Here is a 20,716-nt window from a genome sequence, read left to right on the forward strand (position 1 = left end):
GCAGTGCACCCCATCCCAAAGTCATTCCCTGAACTACAGTCACCCTTACAGCAGAGGGTTCAGACAAACTACTTTTGACTGCAGCTAGAGCTTATAACACAACCCATCCAACCTGGAACGGTCTGTTGCAGACAGTGCTATGGTACTTCCACAACTGTTCTAGGTCTCTGTTTGCTCCTGCAGAAGGATCCAACTCCTGCCCCTGTACAAAGCAGTCCATCAGGATGCTCAAAGCAGCCACTCTATATTGAGGAACTTTAGTACAAAACTTTATTAATACCAATACTGCAGAACTATAAAAGTGAACAGAGAATGTGAGCAGGCCTGGAGCCCGTCCCAGCCCCAACCCCTGGGACAGCAGCAGGGCCCCAGACAACCTTGTAAACAAACTAGAAAAAGCAGAACCTTTCAGTTTAACAGCAGTCTTGAGATATGGCTCTCAGCAGGGATGTTTCAAAGACGTTCCTCACATCTGCTTTACATCACCTTTTAGCCAATGCTCTGAAGCACAGAGGCATGGCTGCAAAAACCTCCCATTAATGGCAAGGGAAAGCCTAGAGCTCTGACAACAGGAACTACAGCATCATACTGCCCTTGCATCCCATTAAGTGGATAGAGAGCTCTGGCAGCATCGTGTTCTTAATGGTCTAGTTTAACAGCTGCAAGCACAGAATAGGCTAAGCCTGAGGTCTTGATACACATTCTCCAGGCCTGCATACAACAGTCTGATGTTCCCTGAGGTACCCACTGCCTCACCTGTGAACATTCCACCTTTTCAGGATGTTCATCTTGTTAGCAAAGGGTTCCTCAGCACAGTTGGACTGTAAGAGGCTGGGGACCCTGTCAGGAGCTGCTCCACAGCAGACTGCAAGAGGTGGTAACCTCTGACAAGTGATGACAAGCAGATGTGGCAGGCTGGAAGCAGTCACTTCAAGATGTGAGAACACCTCTGAAGTTTTCCTAATGCCTCAGAAAGTGGGTGGTAACTCCCCATGGAGGAGGACTGAGTACTGACACAACTGTCTAGAAAAGGAAGCAACGAGAATGAGGGAAGCAAGATCAGATCCAGGGAGGAAGGAACAAGTAGAAGTCTAATGCCCTGCACAGCTTATACTGCCCACTGCCAACACTGAACTTGTACCCTGTGATCCAGAAAGGACCAGAATACTGATCAGTTCTCCAGATCCTTCCCTTTTAACTTCCTTCCCTGGGATTTTGTGATTTAGAACCGTTGCTTTTTGTTCCCATCTCCTCCAGCTCCCAGTACGAGGTTAGCTTTGAGTTTCTTTGTCCCAGGTTTTGCATGCCTCTGCCCTCCACATCTGGACAAACTCCAGCTTCCAATTCCCTGTTCTGTCATGGCTTTCAGAAGATGTTCTTGCTTCTTGGCCACCATCTCCTCCCGGCTCCAGATCAGAATATTAAAGCCTGAGAGGAAAAATTAAACGCTGCATCAGAAACTCTGCACTGAATAGAATACCTTAGGCTATTTAAATGCCATTTTAAATGCAGAATCCAAAATGCTTTCTCAGTTCTAGTGCCCCAGGTTCTCTTTACTTACCCATGCCAGAAGCCAGCGTGTCTCCCATAGGGTTAAATTTATTGAGCTGAAAATGGAAACACAGAGTCCGTAAGAGCATCACTGCTTATATAACATGGTCATAAGAGCACCACAGCTTATACAACAGCAATAAACCATCTGGAAAACCCAGTGTTCGCTAAAGAGTATCACAAAAACCCCACAGATGACCATGGACCAGCCCTGCTCGAGTCAGCAGCTTTAGCTGGCAGCCCCATGAGAGCATGAGTCTGTCACAAGTAAATAGGATGCTCCTGTTATTCTAGACCCTAAGAATAAGGGTGTCCTTCTGCTGTGGCTCAATACACAGCAACCCTTTTACCTGCAGTGCTCAACTCACCGAGATGATGCCAGAAGCGTTTGGGTCATAGAGCTGACAAACCATCTCCCCAGTGTTTCCATCAAATACATCAACAGTTCGCAGCTCATTCACTGTGTATCCCGGGAACTTGGGGTCTGGGTAGCGACCTGCCACGATGAGGTCGTAGCGAGGATGCCACGTTGCCTGGTCACAGAGCAGAGCAATGGGAGGTTAGGAGAAAGGGACAGAGATTGTACTGAAACACACCAGACAACTGGTAGAGGGAGCAACAGTTTCTACATCCCACCCACAGGTTGAGGAATGTGAGTATCCTCACAACAGCGCTCTGCTGGGAGTTGCAGAAGTGTGAACGTCCACCCACCAGTGCAATACCTGACCAGAAATCAGACCATTTCTGATTTATAGCCATCCATTAATACAAGTGTGATACTCTTCTTGAGCTGCAGTGGCTTAACTCACCTTAATAGGTGTGAGGTGCTGAAACTGCCGATGTGGATGTGGGATCAGATGCTGCGGCTTGGTCCAGTCTGAAGACGAGTAAATCCTGATTTCACTGTGCTGGTCCGTGCTTAGGAGCTTGGCACCATCTGTTGGGCTGAAGTAAGCTAGGGGAAGGGAACAGGAAGGCAAACAGAAGATCACAGTGCTGTGACTGACAACAGACACAGACATGACACTTCTCTGGTTGGAGACCCATTGCTATTTCTTTAATAGGGATATGAATATGGCCATGTGAACCAACAGACTTTTCCTGTCTCAAACTCAAAGCTCTTACAATCAGTAAGCTGCAACTTACAGGGTTACAGAGGAAGAACAATTATTCCCATTTCAGAATGGCAGAGACACTGCAAAGAAAGGAACTTGCTTGCTCAAATGGAAAGTCAGTGGGAAAACTGCAAACAAACACCTGCAGTTCAGACTTCACTGAACTGATAAAACTGCACCCAGGAAACAAGAAGTCTGAGCCCCAAGCTCTGCTTTTGTCAAAGGAACTGCCCCAGTAAATTGCATTTTCTGATCTCAGCCACTGCTGATGCTACCATACTGTCACCCAGGACACATACCTCTCAAAGCACAGTGCCACAGGTCTGTATGGCAAGTCTGACCATGCTGCAGCTGCCCTACCCACCTCCCTGCCTCCAACCACACATTCCCAATGCCTTGCTTGCTTCCAGCTACTGCATGAGTGCAGGTCTGAGTGAAAGCTACACTGCCACAACAATAAAAGCTGAGCTGAACGGACCCTGCACACATCCGTGCACTGAAATTATTAACTCACCTGCATTGACAGGTTTCTCATGAGGAAGCAGATGAAGAAAACTCATTTTGTTTTTGATGTTTCTGAGGTCCCAGATTTTGACTGTCTGGTCCACAGACGCTGTGGCCAGCAACCACTCACATCGGGAGTTAAACTCCACATGAGTCACTTTCTTCTTGTGCAGTTTCAGCTTCCAAATCTGCAGCAAAGGAAACAAGAAAGTCACACAGAAAAAAAGTAACCAAGGTCTGGAGCAAGGAAATGGAACAATTCTACTAGTGCAGAATAAAGAGGTCTCACATTCAGACAGTAACAAAACTCATAAAAAACACAGAGTTTATCCACTGGGAAAAAGAAAGGAGAAGAATGACTTTGGGAACTAGTTAATTCTAGGATAACTCTGACCCACTGATTTATTACAGCTCCAAGAAAGGAAAACGCAATCCCTGGTTCATGGAGGGAAGTATTAGTGCCACTGTGTAAAGCAAGGTCACATCTGGCAGCTCTTTACACAGTGCCAGTCATCCACCTCCAGAAAGATTAAACCAAACTGGAACAGGTACAGAAAATCATTACCAAGGTAATAATAAGAGGCAAGGGCCTGCTTTCTGGGAGAAGACCAAAAGAGCTTGCTTTATCTCAGTAAGAAAGGTAAAAGGAGATATAATTGGCTTCTAGAAATACAGCAGCAAAGAAACACGAGGGGAGGAAAAATATTTTGGTTAACAAGAACAAATGGATATAAACTGGACATGATTAAACTTGTATCTGAAGCTGGAAGCTCATTTCTAATCAAAAGGGTGATGTCCACCTTCCCTACAGTAACGGGTATCTCCCAAGTGCAGAAAAGACTATCACATTCTTTGAGGAGAAAAAAGGAGAGGAAGCAACTAACCTTGAATTAGCACAAATCATTTGGAGCACCCCTGACTCTGCCCACTAATGTACACAGCTGCCTCTGGTCACTGCTCAGTCGGTGGCAAACCCTTACAGATGTTACCTGCCCCCACAGGTAGGAGGAGAAAGGGTCACACAGCCTTTGAAAGCCTCCAACACGTCTCTAGCGTAGTTCAGCCTCCAAACCTGCCTCTGCCTGCCCTCTCGTGTCTGATGGCAGCAGCGCACTTTCTGTCCCAACACTGGCTGAATTCCGGCTGTGTACCCGCTCCAAGGTCACAGAAAGGTATACACTACAAAGCAGTAGCTCCTAAATCATTCCCATCAGTGCACTACGTTTCTGGAAGTGAAGGTTGTTGGCAGAGTGTGCTCACATCATCACGATACCCCACAATTAGTCTGGCCAGTGGCAACTACTTTTAAGGAAGGTGTGGCACACAACACAGTCCCTGTTTGGGAACTGTTACCATTACACTCAACAGTGTGAAAATGCCTAATGAATGGCAGAAGTGAGGACTTCTCACCACCGAGGCAATGAGTGGACTCATTTCCTGAGCTGCAAGACACCTGCTCCTCTTTCCAGGGTCCCTGTAGTGCAGGGAAGCACATGAGCCAGGAAGATTCCCGTAGAGGAGACGCTGCATGGAGCCATACAAACCTCTTCGCCAGAAGTGCTGAGCAGGACCACGTTGCCCACATTGTCACCGGTCACCACCGCGCGGCAGCTTGCGGAAACATCAACGCTGCAGTACCAGCAACTAGGGGGAAAGACACAGCATCAGTGCTGCCTCCCACCGGCAAGGGAAGGCAGCGAAGCTCTGGTTCACTTCGTCCCTGACAAGGGAGACTGCAACAGACCACAACTGCCATCTCCTGCCTGGTGGTGTGGGCCTGAGTACCAGCAATGCTTTCTGTTGGTCACTGAATATGAAGTAACTGCCTAGTCGTTTGTGAAGTGTTCATCAGATGGAGTGTGACACATTTGGACAGTGGAACATAACATGGAGGCTGATGAGCCACTTGGTGCCTGCACATAGACACACCTTAGGAAAGATCAGAACACCCTTGTGACATTGACAAGCACAGAAACAGCTTTAAAATGCCATTTTCCACAAACACTGAAGCAGCAGTAAAGAAAAGACAAAAGCTTTGGACTGGCAAGTTGCACGGCAAACTGTCTCCACTTCATGCTCCAGGACACAAAACTGAATAGAGCCTTATCTGATAAAGACATAGGTCTTAAGCCCAGCTCTGCTGGGAGGGGAAAGGCAGCAAGAATAAAGCTGGGGTCCTTCAGGAACTCACTGGGAAACGTTCACTTACAAAGATAAACCATTCTAGAACTGAAGGTCATGAAAATAGCATAGTGAACCTGGAGCCTCCAGAAGGGCAGCAGGGTAAACTCAATAACCTGAAACTCCAATTGTGCAGCAAGGTTTTGTGGCTTTCCTACACTACCTGAGCTGCTATGGACAAAACAGAATGCTGATGGCAATGAAAAGGAAGTTTTGTGCTCTTCTCACCTCACACTTTATGAAGTGAAAAGCTGTCAGCATCTGCAAGCCAGGAGATGGCGTCACCAGAAAGCAATACCAGAAGATGAAGGCAGCACGCTCAGCCCCTGTAAAAGCAGACCTGCCCTGTGGCTGCCTTGCTTCTCTCTCACCCACCCGGCAGTGTGGAGAACATCTCCAAGTCCTCTCACGAAACCAACTCATACCAAAGAGTCTCCTACCACTGGCAAAGATGAAGATGTTACAGAGCAAAAGCAACAGCGCAGCATTAACCCCGAGGAACAGAGAGTCAGCCTCATGGTGCTCCCTTCTCACCAAACATTATGGTGCTCATGGCCACAGTCCGGGGCATGGGAGATCACCTGCACCGCTCTGCCCTCAAGGTCCTGCAGGCTTAGGGTGCCATCCCCTGATGCCACAAAAAGCTTCGCTGCCTCATAAGGACTGAACTTGATGTCTCCAAGAGAATCTCCTGGCCCCTTCTGGAATACACACAAAGCCAAGAGGCACCAAGGTTAGAGTGGAAGATAAAATCTTAATACAACACACCTCCTGGGACACGCTGCTGTCTCCCTGGGTATAATGCACAGATTTCTGATGGGGCATGGATAGAAAAACTCCTTCTTTCTACTGCTTCCAACCTAAGCACATACATTCCAAACCTATAAATTTAACCACACCACTTTGGGCTGCAAAGTTCATCATTGGCCTTGCTTTTTCTGCTATGGGGCAGGACTAATCTTCAGTGAACCCACCTGGCTCAGACCACGCTTAGGGGATCATAAACAAAACCAGCACCATTCCATTCCGAAAGCACATAAAAACCTCATGAGAGCTCTGCATTAAGCTTTTCTTGCAGAGACTTCATTCACCAGTTCCCTACAGGCTGCTTCCACCACTGTATCTGGTCTTTCTCAAGGTACCAGCAGGCAGGATGAGAGTGGTGCAGGGAGATATCCTACTGATAACCTTATGCTCTGTGATATATCGTTACTGTTGTTTGTTATGTTGTTTTCCCCAAATCTGTCTACTGAGGAAACATGGAAACTATACACAAAGACAGAAAAGAAGGATGCTATCTGGGAGTCCCCAAATTCTTTGATACTCAAGAACTCCATCTGCTGCTCACAATGAAGTCTCACTGTAAATGCTAGATCTAGTAAAGCCAATGAAGATACAGAAGAGGCCTGCCTGTCCTCACAGCAGCAGCAGGCCATGCCCTTCCAAATGCAGGCATCATTGCTGTGACAGGCATCCCGCTGGGATACAAGATCCTCGTGTCCCAGGACCCAGTCTATCCCTCCCTGCTCACCTGGCCAGTCATCCCAGCACTAGTTCTTCAGCCCTATTACAAGGCTCCAGCTGGAAGAGCTGATTTGGAAACCAACCATGGAAGCTGCCACCCAGCTGGGGAAAAGTAGAGGAGGCTAACCCGAATTTCCTCACTTACCTTTAAGCACTGAACTGAAGTAACTAACTGAAGAGCTCAGGCTTCCTTATGAGTCCACAGAAAGAGCAACAGTCTGAGAGGGTGATTCTAAGCACAGGCAGACAGAGTTGACTCTAGCGACTCATCTCCTCTTTCCATTCATTACTGAAGGAGCCCAGACTCTTAATTTTGGTATATCAGAGAAGCACCAAAAGTGAGGTGGGATGGAGTGATACTGATGACACGCACTGCTTGAAGTCAGTGGCATTTGTGGAGAAGCACTGAGGTTACTATAAATTGTCCTGTAAAAGCCATCTGACAACAAGCAGCAGTGCTAACAGGTGAGGAGGTCAGAAGGTCCCCAGGGCTATGGGAGTTTTAAGAACAGACAGCTGAAGAAATCCATTGGCACCCCCTCACTTTCCCATGTACAACAGAAAGTAAACAGCACCAGAGTCCCTCCCCTTCATGAAGTAAGGCTCTCTCCTGCCCACCACCCCATTTCAGGGAAAAATAAAAAGGGAGAGTGAGCCTCCTTGGAAGAGAGAGGATCCCTGGAATTCAGAGGATAAAGGACAGGTATGTGTAGAAGAGGAAGCCCACATATTAGAGACAAACATCTCTCTCTCTCTCTGTCTCTGTAGTGCTCCTGCCAGCAGGACACAGAGGCCCAAAGCATTCTGAATTTCTTACTCCCAGTCCTCGGTGCTGGTGAAGACCCGGACAGTATTGCCATTAAAATCCTGCAGGGCGGTAGTGCCGGCAACTGACGAAGTGTACAGCTGACTAGGGTTAAAAGGGTTAAACTTCATTCCTGTGATGGACCCTCCAGCTCCCATCTACAAGGAAGGGGATGAACAAAAGAAAAATCCACTGAGTGATGTGCAAGCAGAACAGTGTGTTCTGTAAGTCTGCATTCACTGCTATGTCCTTAACAGCAACAGTGAAACACACCACAGCCCTTCAAGGAGGCAGACACAACTATGCCTTCCCACACGATGGCTGTCACAGACAGCTGCCCTGTTGGAGGACAAAACTGCAACTCCTTCAGTCCCCAGGCTATGTATTCCCTGGCTGGCACCACACTATTTACAAGAAGAGAAAGAAGGCTCTGGAATTTCTGGAGGACAGATCTCCTCCCAGTGTATAGCCTTTAGAAAGGGGATAAAAGTTAGAGAGTCTTTGAGCCCCTGTCAGAATGGGAATGGCTGAATACAGCAACGGGGGGGGGGGGGCATGCCAGCTACATAAACCATTCATTCTACCTTCATTTCTCACTTTACATTAAGGGGATTGGTTTCTCCCCACTCAAAGGTGTTTCCTCATCTGACCCAGAATAAAAGGTGAGCAGAGAAAGATCAAGACTAAACCAGACAGACCCTCTCTGCCTACTTGCTTCTGGCATCCCTTTAAGATAATTGTTTTGCCAGTTGCTGTATTAGTTTTCCACTGCACACACACCAAGTACTGCTTCATTATCAACTTAATCAACATGCCTCAGCTCTCCCCAGTGCTAGAACAGCCTGGGACTTAGGAACAGACATGCTGTTGCCCCTCAGTCCTGCCCCATAGCTGGCTACTCAGCAACCCAAGACCCTCATGTGCTTCCCACAACAGACCTCAGTTTTGATATGCAGTATTCAGGGGTACTCCAGTTTTCCCTCCCTCCCACCCATTCCATGCACTCAGAGGCTTACCCCTTTTATGAAGCAGGTTTTAGTAAGTACTTCATAGTCCCAAAGGATGATGTCTCCACCTTTGGAACCAACAGCTACAGTACTAGGGTGTGTTGGATGCCATTCCAGGCATGTCACTCTCCTGTCAAAGGGACTCGCTGTTCGAAAGAGGCGGTACGAGGCAAGAGAGCGCAGAAAGGGCAGCTGCAGACACTGGGAAAAGAGAAAGAGAATTATTACTTTTGCAGGGATCCCCAAGTGTTTCTGATGAAGGAGAGCTAACAGTTTCTGCCATCAGTGTTAGTACACTAGCACAAAACTCCAAGCCTCTGTAGAACAAAGAGAACATGCTGGCCCCAAAGAAACAGCCTGTGACCACGCAAGTCCGCATCAGCCACAGCACTCAGAGAGCAAGACAGAACTGAGAGTTACCACACTTCAAATGAAGCTTTGTGGGCTGAGCTAAATAAGCAGGATAAATAACAAGGGAGAAGACCATGCCTCCATACCAGTAAAAGTCACTTAACGACTGTCTTAAATGAGCATCCCAGAATGTTATATGTCACCCAGAGATACAACATTATGGTCCTCCACCCAAAGTGCCTGCAGCTCAACTGTACAGCATAACAGTGAACAGAACACTTGAAATAAGGAATGAGAAACCACGACACCACTGTATTGTTATTCAGCTGCAGAAGAGGTTCTGCTTGGATGAGCTTGGTGATTTCTTTTACCATTTGAATGCTTAAAAAAGATAAATCATCTGGACAATAGAGCTGGCCCAGGTGCTTCCCAGCTATGGATGTTACAGAAAAAGTTGATTTTGAAAAGAAAGAAGGAGTATGGCTCTGAGAAATATGGACTTGATGGAATGTCTGTGAAGAGCAAAAATCATACTAAACCCAAACTTAACAAAGTAGAGTGAATATGAAACTAGTATGATGAAACAGTTGGATGAGTGTGCAAAAGTAGCACTGTGCAGTAACTCAGACGGTAAAGTGGGTAAGTTTAAATATGTGTCATAGTTTAATCCCAGCTGGTAACTAAGCACCAAGCAGCAGCTCTCACACTACCCTCTTCAGCAGGATGGGGAGGAGAACTGGGAAACAGGTAAAACCCATGGGGTGAGTTAAGAACAGTTCAGTAATTAAAATCAGGTGTAATACAATAACAAAAAGGTAAATAACAAAAAGAGAGATTAAAAAAACAAGCAGTGATGCACAACACAACTGCTTACCATCTGCTGACCAATACCCAGCTTGTCCCTGAGCAGCAATCAGTCCCTTCCAGCCAACTCCCCCTGATTTATATGCTGAGCATGATGCTCTATGGTATGGAATATTCACTAATTCAGACCAGCCATCCTGGCTGTGCTCCCTCCTAGTTTCTTGTGCCTCTCCTCACTGGCACAGCATGAGAGACTGAAAAGTCCTTGACTTAGGGTAAGCACTACTTAGCGACAACTAAACCATCGGTGTGTTATCAGCATTATTTTCAGACTAAAGCCAAAACACAGCACTGCACCAGCTACTGGGAAGAAAACTAACTCCATCCCAGACGAAACCAGGACAATATGATTCAATAAAACACAGAATTAACAGAGGATAAAATGTAGAGTGACAGGGCTGGGTCAATCAAAAGGGAAAGCCATCTCAGCTCTTGCATTATACAGGATTAAGAAACATAAGGGTGTGCCAGATTTGGAGCCACAAACTGTATGTGAGGAACTGTAAAGTTTCCCTGCTTGTGTTGATCATGTTTTTATGTAGGGAGCTGAAATGTTGTATTGGGATTGTGCGGCCAAGTTTTGGTAGCAGAGGGAGCTACAGGGGTGGCTTCTGTAAAATGCTGCTAGAAGCTTCCCCCATGTCTGACAGATGCCAGCCAGCTCCAAGATGGCTTCAGGCATTGGAGCAGAATGTTCCCTGTAGCCTGTGGTGAGGCAGGCTGCGTCCCTGTATCCCATGGAGGTCCATGGTGGAACAGATTCCACCTGCAGCCCATGGAGGACCCCCTACTGGAGCAAGGGCCTGCCCAATGGAAGCTGTGACCCCATGGGAAGCCCACACTGGAGCAGGCTCTTGGCAGGAGCCTTGGCTCCATGGAGAGAGGAGACCACACTAAAGCAGTTCATGAAGAACTGCAGCCCATGGGAAGGACTCACATTCATGAAAGACTGTCTCCTGTGTGAGGGAGCAGGGGAAGAGTGTGAGGAGTCCTCCCCCTGATGAGGCAGGAGCAGCGGAGACAATATGTGATGAACTGACCACAGTCCCCATTCCCTGTCCCCCTGTGCCACTGCAGGGCAGGACATAGAGAATTCAGGAGTAAAATTAAGCCTGGAAAGAAAGGAGAGGTTGCAGGAAGGTGTTTTTAAGATTTAGTTTTATTTCTCATAGAATCATAGAACAGTTAGGGTTGGAAAGGACCTTAAAATCATCCAGTTCCAACCCCCCTGCCATGGGCAGGGACACCTCACACTAAATCATCTCACTCAAGGTTCTGTCCAACCTGGACTTGAACACTGCCAGGGATGGAGCATTCACAACTTCCCTGGGCAACCCATTCCAGTGCCTCACCACCCTAACAGTAAAGAACTTCTTGCTTATATCCAATCTAAACTTCCCCTGTGTAAGTTTGAACCCATTACCCATTGTCCTATCACTACAGTCCCTAATGAAGGGTCCCTCCCCAGAATCCTTAAAGCCCCCCTTCAGATACTGGAAGGCTGCTATGAGGTCTCCATGCAGCCTTCTCTTCTCCAGGCTGAACAGCTCCAACTCTCTCAGCCTATCTCATAGAATCATAGAATAGTTAGGGTTGGAAAGGACCTTAACATTATCCAGTTCCAACCCCTCTGCCATGGGCAGGGACACCTCACACTAAACCATGTCACCCAAGGCTCTGTCCAACCTGGCCTTGAACACCGCCAGGGATGGAGCATTCACAACTTCCCTGAGCAACCCATTCCAGTGCCCTACTCATAACCCTACTATGATTTGATTGGTAATAAATTAAGCTGATTTCCCCAGGCTCAGCCTGTTTTGCCCATGATGGTAAGTGCTGAGTGATCTCCTGCAGTCCTTATCTCAACCCACACAAGCCTTTCATTGTATTTTCTCTCCCCTGTCCAGTTCAGGAGTGGGCACCTAGCCTCCAGCCAAAATCAACCCACAGCACATGTCCAAGAGGTCATGAAGGAGAAGCTCCTCACCTGTCTGAGCTGTGCCCGAATGGAGCCTCCCAGCATGTTCTGGTACACATAATGAACAATGCTGCACTGCCGCTCCAGCTGATGGAAAAGGACTCTGTTGTTTCTCATCAAGGATCCGCCTCTACTCCAACCTGCCAGAAAGGAAAAGAGTAAAACTTACTGAGAGCAGCCTGTGATGCTCATTCACTAAACAACATGGGAAGACATCTGCATTTGCTGATACACCCATCAAAAGTTTCAGCCACAGAAGTCTCTAAATGATTCTTACATGTACAAGATGCAGCAGCCTCTGCAAGTATAGAGTCCCACAGCCTGCCAGAGATTTGTGTGTGCTTTCTCTTGTTAAACCTCCCTTCAAAACACAGTGACGTTATCCAAAGCCCTAACAACTTGGAAATGTGCCATGGGAGGTGGTTAAGTCCCTGGGCAGAGCAAAGGGAAGAGCAGATGTGTGACCAGCAGAAAACCTGAAAATTCCCCAAGCACAGCAACATGACTTCCCACACTGTTCCTGAAACCTCCTTGTCAATCAGAATGTTCCATCTGCTTGTGCTGTATCCTGTCAGTGTGGAGTTTTGGGTTTGATAACAGACCTGCTGACTCCTCGCTGCCTGAAAACCTTTCTGTTTGGAGTGATTTTTGCTGAGAGTACATCATGCTTTTGCATTTTGTCCATGTTCCAAGTTTTTTTATCTTCGGGGACTTTTACATAAACCCCGGATCTGTTTAGTCTCGTGCCTGTGATCTAATCACCCCCATGGCAATGGTCCGTAACACCCCAGGGGATCTGGCTGATAAATGCATTGCTTAAGAAATAAAACTGTTATTTTCATTGATGGATATTTATTTAAAACAAAACCATAGGGACCATTCTATATTAGAACTTAAACGAAATCTTTAATGCAACACTGGAGCCTAGAAATGAACAGGTATGAAGCTAAACTTCTCTGTTTACATGCCAACATAGCGCCAACATTTGTCACACTTGTTGAAACAGATACAGAAGTATTTATATTCTAATTCCTTTTTTCTTTCCCCACAGAAGAATTAGCATCCACAGAAATCAATGTATTTTTTCCAAATTCCTTTATACTTTGAAGGATACTTTATTGAGAAACAAACTTTAGGCCTTTTTAGAATCTGCTGGAAGAAACCCTTTAAAAAGGTGTTTCAGCTGCAGGAAACCTGTCCTATATGGTCAAGGAGGAAAAAAGTTGGTTTTGCAAAACACATAAAAATCTAACCAGGGACACGGAATAGGAAAAGCTCAGATAGAAAGGTCATTATCTTTTAAAGAAGGTTTAAGGAAAGATATGATTTCCCTCATTTTTCCAAGTACTACCTATAGCCAGTTCCCTCTGACTCTTACAGAACTGCAGATGCTTACCAGAACTGAAGATCAGGCCACGAAGTTCCAATGAAAGTCATGCAGCTAAATTAACTACAGAAGATGCTTTAACTATTCACAATTATTCACAGAACTCCTTGCAAACAGTATTTAGCCTCCACATCCATTCCTCACACTGCTGACTGCTCCAGATCTGGAGTCATACACCAGACAATGAAAACAGTAAAAATTATAGAACTCTTCTATCTGACTGTAATTTCTGGATCCTTTAGGCCAAAATTGTACAGACAGCATGTGGGATTTCCACACAAGGCAGAACCTCCAAGGATCTCCTAAACAAACACTGGAATTAAAGGTTCTATCTGATAAAAACAAGGAGTCTCAAGGGGACCGTATAATTCTCCATAACTACCGGAAAGGATGTTGTAGTGAGGTGAGGGTTGCTCTCTTCTCCCAAATAACAAGTGTTAAGACAGGAGGAAACAGCCCCAAGTTATGCCAGGGGAGATTTAGGTTGGATATCAGGAAAAAATTCTGCACTGAAACAGTGGTCAAGTACTGGAACAGGCTGCCCAGGGCGGTGGTTGAGTCACCATCCATGGAGGAATTAAAGGACACGCAGATGTGCAGTTAGGGACATGGTTTAGTGGTGGACTTGGCCAGGTTAACGGACTCCATGCTAGGTTAACTGGACTCACCATGACCTTACGGGCCTTTTCCAACCTAAATGATTCTATGATTCTACAAAAATAGCCCTTACTGAGCTGAAGCCTACATAATGTCTTCATAATGCAAAGCATTAACCTTTCCAGTACCTTAGAACTTAATCACCTCTCCTCCTAAAGGAATAAAACGCACATGAGACATGATTAGTGGAAACTGCGTCCAGCCTAATCTGAACACAGAGGTAGGAAATATTCCTACTTACTGCAGCAGAAGTTAGAATATGCAAAGAAACACCAGTTTAGGCTGCATGCTGTAAGATACCAACCTTATGACTACGGAGCTGCATGAACTGAATGGGAGAAAAAGCAATGTATTACCAAGACTGGTCTGCCCTATGATAAAGCAGACATCTGGTAGTTCAGGAATTACATAAAATCTAACCCCCCCTCAAACGAGCTCTGACAGCATCTTCAGGCTTCTACCAAAGGGCAGAGAGTCTCAAAAATGAAACATGCGTCCATGCACACACACACAAACCCACCAGACAGGTAACTGGGGATGTACTACCTCACTATCTGTCTATGTATCACTTTGATATATAACCCCGTGTGAACACCCATGCCTGAACACGCTTCTTGGCATTCTCCCTCTTCAACCAGTCAATGCCTGTCATTTAGGGTAAATCTGGTTGGAAGAAACAGTAAGGATCTAAGGAAACATTACCAGTTTTCTCTGGGGGTTTGGATGTTTTTCTCACAAACAACTTCTTTGCTAGTGGCTCATTCCCTAGTTCCTTGCAGTCCTGTTTCCTCTTCCCAGCTGATTTTGCCTCTTCCAGCCAACGCTCATGTGCCTTCTCCTTCTTCTTGTCCTTTGCTTGGTTCACTGGAGCCATTCTGTCTGACCACTAAAAGCAAACAAAGCATGGAAGGTAAGACTGTGAAACACTTAAATAGAGAACAGAGAGGAAAACTGGAATGAAACTACCCCAGTGGCCTGAAAGTAGTGATTATACCTGCATCCTCTTTCATCAGCACGACACTAGCTTTTTGTTGTGCTCTGCTGGAGAGGGAACAGGTTCAATAAACTCTTCTTTGTTCACATATGAAAATGAACGCATCCTAAAGCATCAGAATATGTTTTGACAGATGTGCTTCCACCGAAGTTTTAAGCTTGAAACCCACAGATCTGCATAAAGTACATCTGTGAAACCACATAATACCCTAACTGTTTCTGTACTAGCTCACACTGAGCCCTTTAGATTCAGCTAAGGAAAAGGTCAGAGCTTTTACGACGATGGCCAGGGCTGACTTGTCTTGCACAAAACACCCTCAGAACGTACCTCCTATTTATCAACACCACTTCCTCACTGCCACCACCTTGGCCCGGGCTCCCACCCCGGCTGGCAACCACCCTGAAGTGCTCTTCCGACTCGTGTCCTGTTGTGACAACCAAACACCCACCGAGCCCCTGAGGAGAGGTGAGGGGCTCCCACAGCCCTCCCGGAGCTGGGACCCCCACAGGATCCTCCGCCAAGAGCGCCGGGCAGCCAAACTTAGCGACGGTTCGTGCATGGCTGCCACGGCTGTCCGCCCGTGTTAAACACAGCTCCAGCTTCCCTCACAGCGCCTGCCCCGAGCCTCCGGCCTCCCCGGCCCCGCCGAGCCGCCCCTCAGGGCCCGGCTCCCCCGCGGCCTGTGCGGGAACGGCCGCCCCGCTCTCACCTGCGCTGCGGCGGCCTCCGCTCCCCCGGCCAGGCCGAGCACGGCAGGCGGCAGCCGGCCCCTCCCCCGCCGTTTCATAACCGGGGCGGGAAGGGAGGGCAGCGGCCCCGCGGGAAGGGCTCCCCCGCCCCTGGGCAGCGGCGCTGAGCCCGAGGGCTCCGCGGGAGCAGGCCGCACGCTGCGGCCATGGCGGCCCCGCACGGCACCCGCCGACCCTCCGCCGCTGAGGGGCAGCGGCCTCGGCAGGGGGAGGGCCGGGGAGCCGGGCCCGCGGTGGCTGCCCCAGCCCGTGCCTCCCCCCACCGCCCTTACCCTTGCCGGCCTGTCCGCTGCGCCTGGGGCCTGGCCCAGACCACGCAGGCAGAGTCCGGGGGCTGTGCTTTGCAGCTTGCTGTTGGTGTATATTAGCTTCCAGAGCACCAAACTGGCACATCAACCACAGTAATCAACATAACTGACACCGTATCCTGGGCTGCATCAAAAGGAGCGTGACCAGCAGGTCGAAGGAGGTGATCCTGCCCCTTTATTCTGCTCTCGTGAGACCTCACTTGGAGTATTGTTGCAGTTCTGGTGTCCTCAACATAAAAAGGACATGGAACTGTTGGAACAAGCCCAGAGGAGGCCACGAGGGTGATCAGGGGCTGGAGCACCTCCTGCATGAAGATAGGCTGAGAAAGTTGGGGCTGTTCAGCCTGGAGAAGGCTGCGTGGAAACCTCATAGCAGCCTTCCAGTATCTGAAGGGGGCCTATAGGGATGCTGAGGACGGACTCTTCATTAGGGACTGTAGTGATAGGACAAGGGGTAACGAGTTAAAACTTAAACAGGAGAGATTTAGGTTAGATACAAGGAACAAGTTCTTCCCTGTGAGGGTGCTGAGGCACTGGCACAGGGTGCCCAGAGAAACTGTGGCTGCCCCATCCCTGGCAGTGCTCAAGGCCAGGTTGGAGGGGGCTTGGAGCAACCTGCTCTAGTGGAAGGTGTCCCTGAAAGTGGCAGGGGGGTTGGAACTGGATGAGCTTTAAGGTCCTTTCCAACCCAAACCACTGTGTGATCACAGGTGCATCAACCAAACAGCAACCAAAAACCAATCCTATTTCAAAACAGCTTCCACAAGAAGATGCAGCTGGTGTTGGAACTCAACGCACAATAAAAGCGCCCTTTACAGACAGATAAAAAAGTCACAGCAAGATCCGCTCAGAGCCTACCAGATCTTATGTGATGAAGCAGACAAGAATGGGGAAGGAGGAGCCTCACCAATGCAGCTGGAGGTACTGGCACTTCCCCTTCACCTGTGAAGGAAGCTGCTGTCTGCTGGCCATGCTACCAGGGGAACTGTTTCTGTGGAGCAGTGGGGTTCGGTGAGTCATGAACACAGCTGGCTATGAACACTGGTCCTAAAATATCTGTCCGTAACCACTCCTTGAATTGTGGGGCTTTAGGGTTTGGGTGTTGGGGTTTTTTCACTATAAGTATAGTTGCCTATGCCTTTTCTCACACATTAGGAAATGCATAGAAACACTATTAAGAAAAACAAAGACTAAGACTATGCTTTTATCCTGAACTGTAACAAGGTTGTATTAGTTGCTGCCACCCTAATAATAAGCATCAGAATGATGTACATGAAAATGATAACCACTGACAGGCAATGCAGTCATTTTTGAACATATATGCCAACCTGGTTAGTAAATCTGAAAGTCTTGCCAAGCACTTGTGTAATACATAACATTCTCCTTAGAACTGTACCCATTAGCAAAAGGAATAAGTGGAAGTGGTACTTCCCTCCTTCCTCCAAAGCCTCAAAGGCTTGATTTCAGAACAATTTTCACCAAAAGAACAACCAACCATTGGAATAATTTCCCCAGGGAAGGGGTGGATTTCCCGGCATTGGACACCTGTAATACTCAGCTGGACAAGGTGCTGGATCATCCAGTCTAGGTCATGCTCTGCCTAGAAAGGTTGGACCAGGTGATCCTTGAGGTTCCTTCCTACCCGATATTCTGTGATTCTGGGATTTCCAGGAAAGGAAACTACTACAGAAAAAGATTGTTCTTATTTTGACAGTGACCAACAGTTTCATCTGCAGAACTCATCAACACTGGAGACAGAACCTGTGGAATTCATCAAGAATCGTCAACAAAATTGAATAAATCTGAGTATGCTTTAAAATTTCAGTTACAAATTTCAAAATTTATATCTGAAAAGAGCAAAGATTTAGATTAGACATTAGGAATAAATTCTTCTCTGTGAGGGTGGTGAGAAATTGGCACAGGGTGCCCAGGGAAGCTGTGGCTGCCCCATTCCTGGCAGTGTTCAAGGCCAGGTTGGACAGGGCTTGGAGTAACCTGCTCTAGTGGAAGGTGTCCCTGCCTATGGCAGGGGGCTGGAACTGGATGAGCTTTAAGGTCCCTTCAATCCAAACCATTCTATGTTACTATGAGAAAAGGGGCTCAGATACCATCCTTCTTAAAACTGGACTGAAAGACTTGTAATTGATTTCAATGTTCTATGTATGAATCCCAGAGAAAACTCTGATACTGTTAACTGACAAGTTATCTCCATGAAAGATGTGCACTTTCCTGACCCTGCTCCTTTGTCTCCAGCAGAAGTGTCCCCATTAAAAGCACACATACAGTAACTTACATGTTTCCCTTTCCAAGCTATCATGGTTAGCTTTTTCTGGAATGGAATGGAATAGAATAGAGTAGAACACTAGAATATTTCAGTTGGAAAGGACTTACAATGATCATCTGACCAATTTAGGCCTGATCAAAAGCTAATGCATGGTATTAATTCATTGTCTAAATGCCTGTTAAAACACTGACAGGCTTGGGGTATTGACCACCTCTATAGGAAGCCTGTTCCAGTGTATGGTCAAACTCTCAACATATTCAAGGACCTTCACATCCTTCTTAAACTGTGGGGCTCAGAACTGCACAGAGTCTTCCAGGTGAAGCCACACCAGCAGTAAAGACAAAGCTAACTACAGTAATTTTATCAATTACTAACACCAAGTTTGCTTTCTCTCCAGGGAATCACCAGCTATTTCTGTAACCATTATTCACTAAGGACAAGAATAGCAGATAGCACCCAATTCACCCACAAAATGTGCCACCAGGTGGGGTGCCACAGCTCAGAGTCACCACACTGAACAAGCCAGAGACAGATATAAAGAAATATTCCTATGTGTATTTAGAGTCTCACACTCTTCAAATTACAATGTGCATCAAAGTCAGAGTATAATTATGTGTGAGCAGGATATCAGGCTTATTTTTGTGATGCCTTTTATCTGATGTACAGTTACGGTGAGACTCTGCCTCAGTTATGGGACGTGGTTCTCTACTGCCGGACAAAGCTGTCTTGTCACTGGGTCTGGTAAAGCTATATTGTGACTGAGAACGTGAACCTCATGGTATTTGTAATGCCATTAGTTATTCCACCTCCTCGTTGCCAGGATCTTTGTCCAAAGCATTAATATTTTGGCTACTTTAGTCTGACTACTGATGTCAAGAGTACCAATACAGCAACTAGAGTTTAGTGTATGTATGAAAACAAGCCTCTATTCCACTGAAAAGTGGGATAAATGACAGAATCCTAAAGAGATAAAAGAGTAGAAATTATGCTGACCTCCTCCTATCCCATGACCATTAACAAACATTAATTTAATAATGGAATTAGCATCTCAGAATTTAATTGAATTAGGGAATATCTATGCCAAAGAGTTGGGTTTGGTTTTGCTTTATTAAAATACAAAGTTGAGGCTATATATATACTTTCAACTATGATTAACTCTTGAGGATAAGCATCTTGCATCACTTTTGGAAGGATGCTTATGGTCACACCACAGCCAGTGACCTTTTATGGGTGCCCACCTTCCAGGGACCCCAAACTGGTAAAAGTGAGGAGAGGATTGGCCTGAAATTAAATGGAATGGTTTCTAATGTCCACTTTCCAACCCAGCAGTTCATCCTATCTGAATGGCATCAGTACAGGTATTTTTCTGGTTCCTATGAAACCTGAGACAATTGTAAAGAGAGAGAAAACATTCCAGTACTGCTCCAGAGGAGCAGCACGGATTTACGGCATGTTCTTTCCTCTCTTTCTCCTGCAAGGCCCTCAGACTTTCCTTTCTCCACCACTGGAATAAACATCACTGCAAACACGCAGCTGGTCCTTAGAGTTGTGTCCCAAGTCACTTGGAAGCAGTCAGGAGGAGACAGGCCAATGAGGCCTCCCAGCCACTCCTCTTGCAAGCCCTGGCCCAGCATCATGGGGAATTGCACTGGGAGCTGGCGCTGGAAATGGAAACTCTGGCAGGAAAACTCCATGGCATTTAGAAGAAGATGGGTTTAACGGAGAGACTCCGAGGGCGTAAAGATGAGGTCTGGGTTATTCAGATGGAGGTTTCCAGAGGAAAGGCAGAGTTAGCAGGGAACTAGGTATCTTAAGGTCCTTTCCAACCCTAACTATTCTGTGGTTGGGATGAAAGAGGAAGATGCCAAACGGATCCGAGGTGAAGCTGCTCTAGCAGCCCCCGAAGTGACCAACGCTAGGCTCAGCTGCAACGGCACATCTTCCGCTTGGGTGTGAGCGGGGCTTGGGGGGCCCTCTGGGCCTCCTGCTCCAGCACACCCCGCAGGCTCCGGGCGCTAAGTGTGAGCGGGGCTTGGGGAGCCCTCTGGGCCTCCTGCTCCAGCACAGCCCGCAGGCTCCGGGCGCTAAGTGTGAGCACACGAGCTAACACACTACAAACTAACTGAAGCCCTGGGTCACTGGGCTGGCAGCACAGGCAAGAGCCCAACTCCTGCCCGGGCGGGCAGCTCTTAGGGCCGCCCTCCTCCTCCTCCCGGTGCCCGCCATGCCGGGCAGAGCTCCCCAGTCCCCAGTCCCCAGGCCCCAGGCCGCTCCTCAGGGCCGCCCCCCGGCCTTGCCCGTGGCGGGGTAACCGCGCCGGCCGCCGCCGTTGCCCTCCCGGCCGCCCCCTCGGCCCCACCTGCCCGGGCAGAGCGCGGCGGCCGCCCGTTAATTGGATCAGGAGCGCGGCGGAGGCGGGTGGGAGCCCTCGCTGGAGCCGGACCCGCCCCGCCGGCA

The 20,716-nt window shown here is 47.6% G+C and overlaps 1 protein-coding gene and 1 long non-coding RNA gene across 5 annotated transcripts in view; one reads left to right on the plus strand and one right to left on the minus strand.

Moving 5' to 3' along the window:
* Positions 1 to 19,006, plus strand: part of LOC133206946 (uncharacterized) — a 34,307-nt gene extending 15,301 nt beyond the window's left edge. Inside the window, exons 2-3 of the long non-coding RNA XR_009723904.1 lie at positions 16,625 to 16,986; positions 18,657 to 19,006. This is a non-coding gene — a long non-coding RNA (uncharacterized LOC133206946). The remainder of the gene's footprint in view (positions 1 to 16,624; positions 16,987 to 18,656) is intronic.
* On the minus strand, positions 248 to 20,708 carry DDB2 (damage specific DNA binding protein 2). 4 transcript variants are annotated; one of them, XM_061343292.1, is made up of 11 exons: positions 20,619 to 20,708; positions 14,627 to 14,810; positions 11,890 to 12,020; positions 8,697 to 8,888; positions 5,886 to 6,052; positions 4,715 to 4,814; positions 3,181 to 3,358; positions 2,361 to 2,506; positions 1,920 to 2,084; positions 1,562 to 1,607; positions 248 to 1,428 (listed from the first exon to the last, which is right to left on the minus strand). In XM_061343292.1, the coding sequence occupies exons 2-11, from the start codon at positions 14,796 to 14,798 to the stop codon at positions 1,223 to 1,225; spliced, it is 1,503 nt and encodes a 500-aa protein (XP_061199276.1). In that variant the 5' UTR covers positions 14,799 to 14,810; positions 20,619 to 20,708; the 3' UTR covers positions 248 to 1,222. The 4 variants fall into 4 exon arrangements, with proteins under 4 accessions (XP_061199276.1, XP_061199274.1, XP_061199275.1 ...); XM_061343290.1 differs by lacking the exon at positions 20,619 to 20,708 and adding an exon at positions 15,628 to 15,755; XM_061343291.1 differs by lacking the exons at positions 5,886 to 6,052; positions 20,619 to 20,708 and adding exons at positions 7,693 to 7,838; positions 15,628 to 15,755.
* Between the last annotated feature and the right edge of the window lie 8 nt (positions 20,709 to 20,716).

This window comes from Neopsephotus bourkii, unplaced genomic scaffold (genome assembly GCF_033783945.1).
Source record: "Neopsephotus bourkii isolate Nb327-2 ecotype Australia unplaced genomic scaffold, CSIRO-AGI_Nbou_v1 NB_1825, whole genome shotgun sequence".
NCBI classification, from domain to species: Eukaryota; Metazoa; Chordata; class Aves; order Psittaciformes; family Psittacidae; genus Neopsephotus; species Neopsephotus bourkii.

Excerpts from the sequence above, each read along its gene's own strand:
- DDB2 (XM_061343290.1), bottom strand. The coding sequence starts at position 15,705 with ATGAAACGGCGGGGGAGGGGCCGGCTGCCGCCTGCCGTGCTCGGCCTG. Across the intron at positions 4,815-5,885 it reads CATGAGCACCATAATGTTTG|TTGCTGGTACTGCAGCGTTG; the intron begins GTGAGAAGGGAG and ends CTTTCCCCCTAG. Across the intron at positions 3,359-4,714 it reads TCAGCACTTCTGGCGAAGAG|ATTTGGAAGCTGAAACTGCA; the intron begins GTTTGTATGGCT and ends CCTTTGCTGCAG.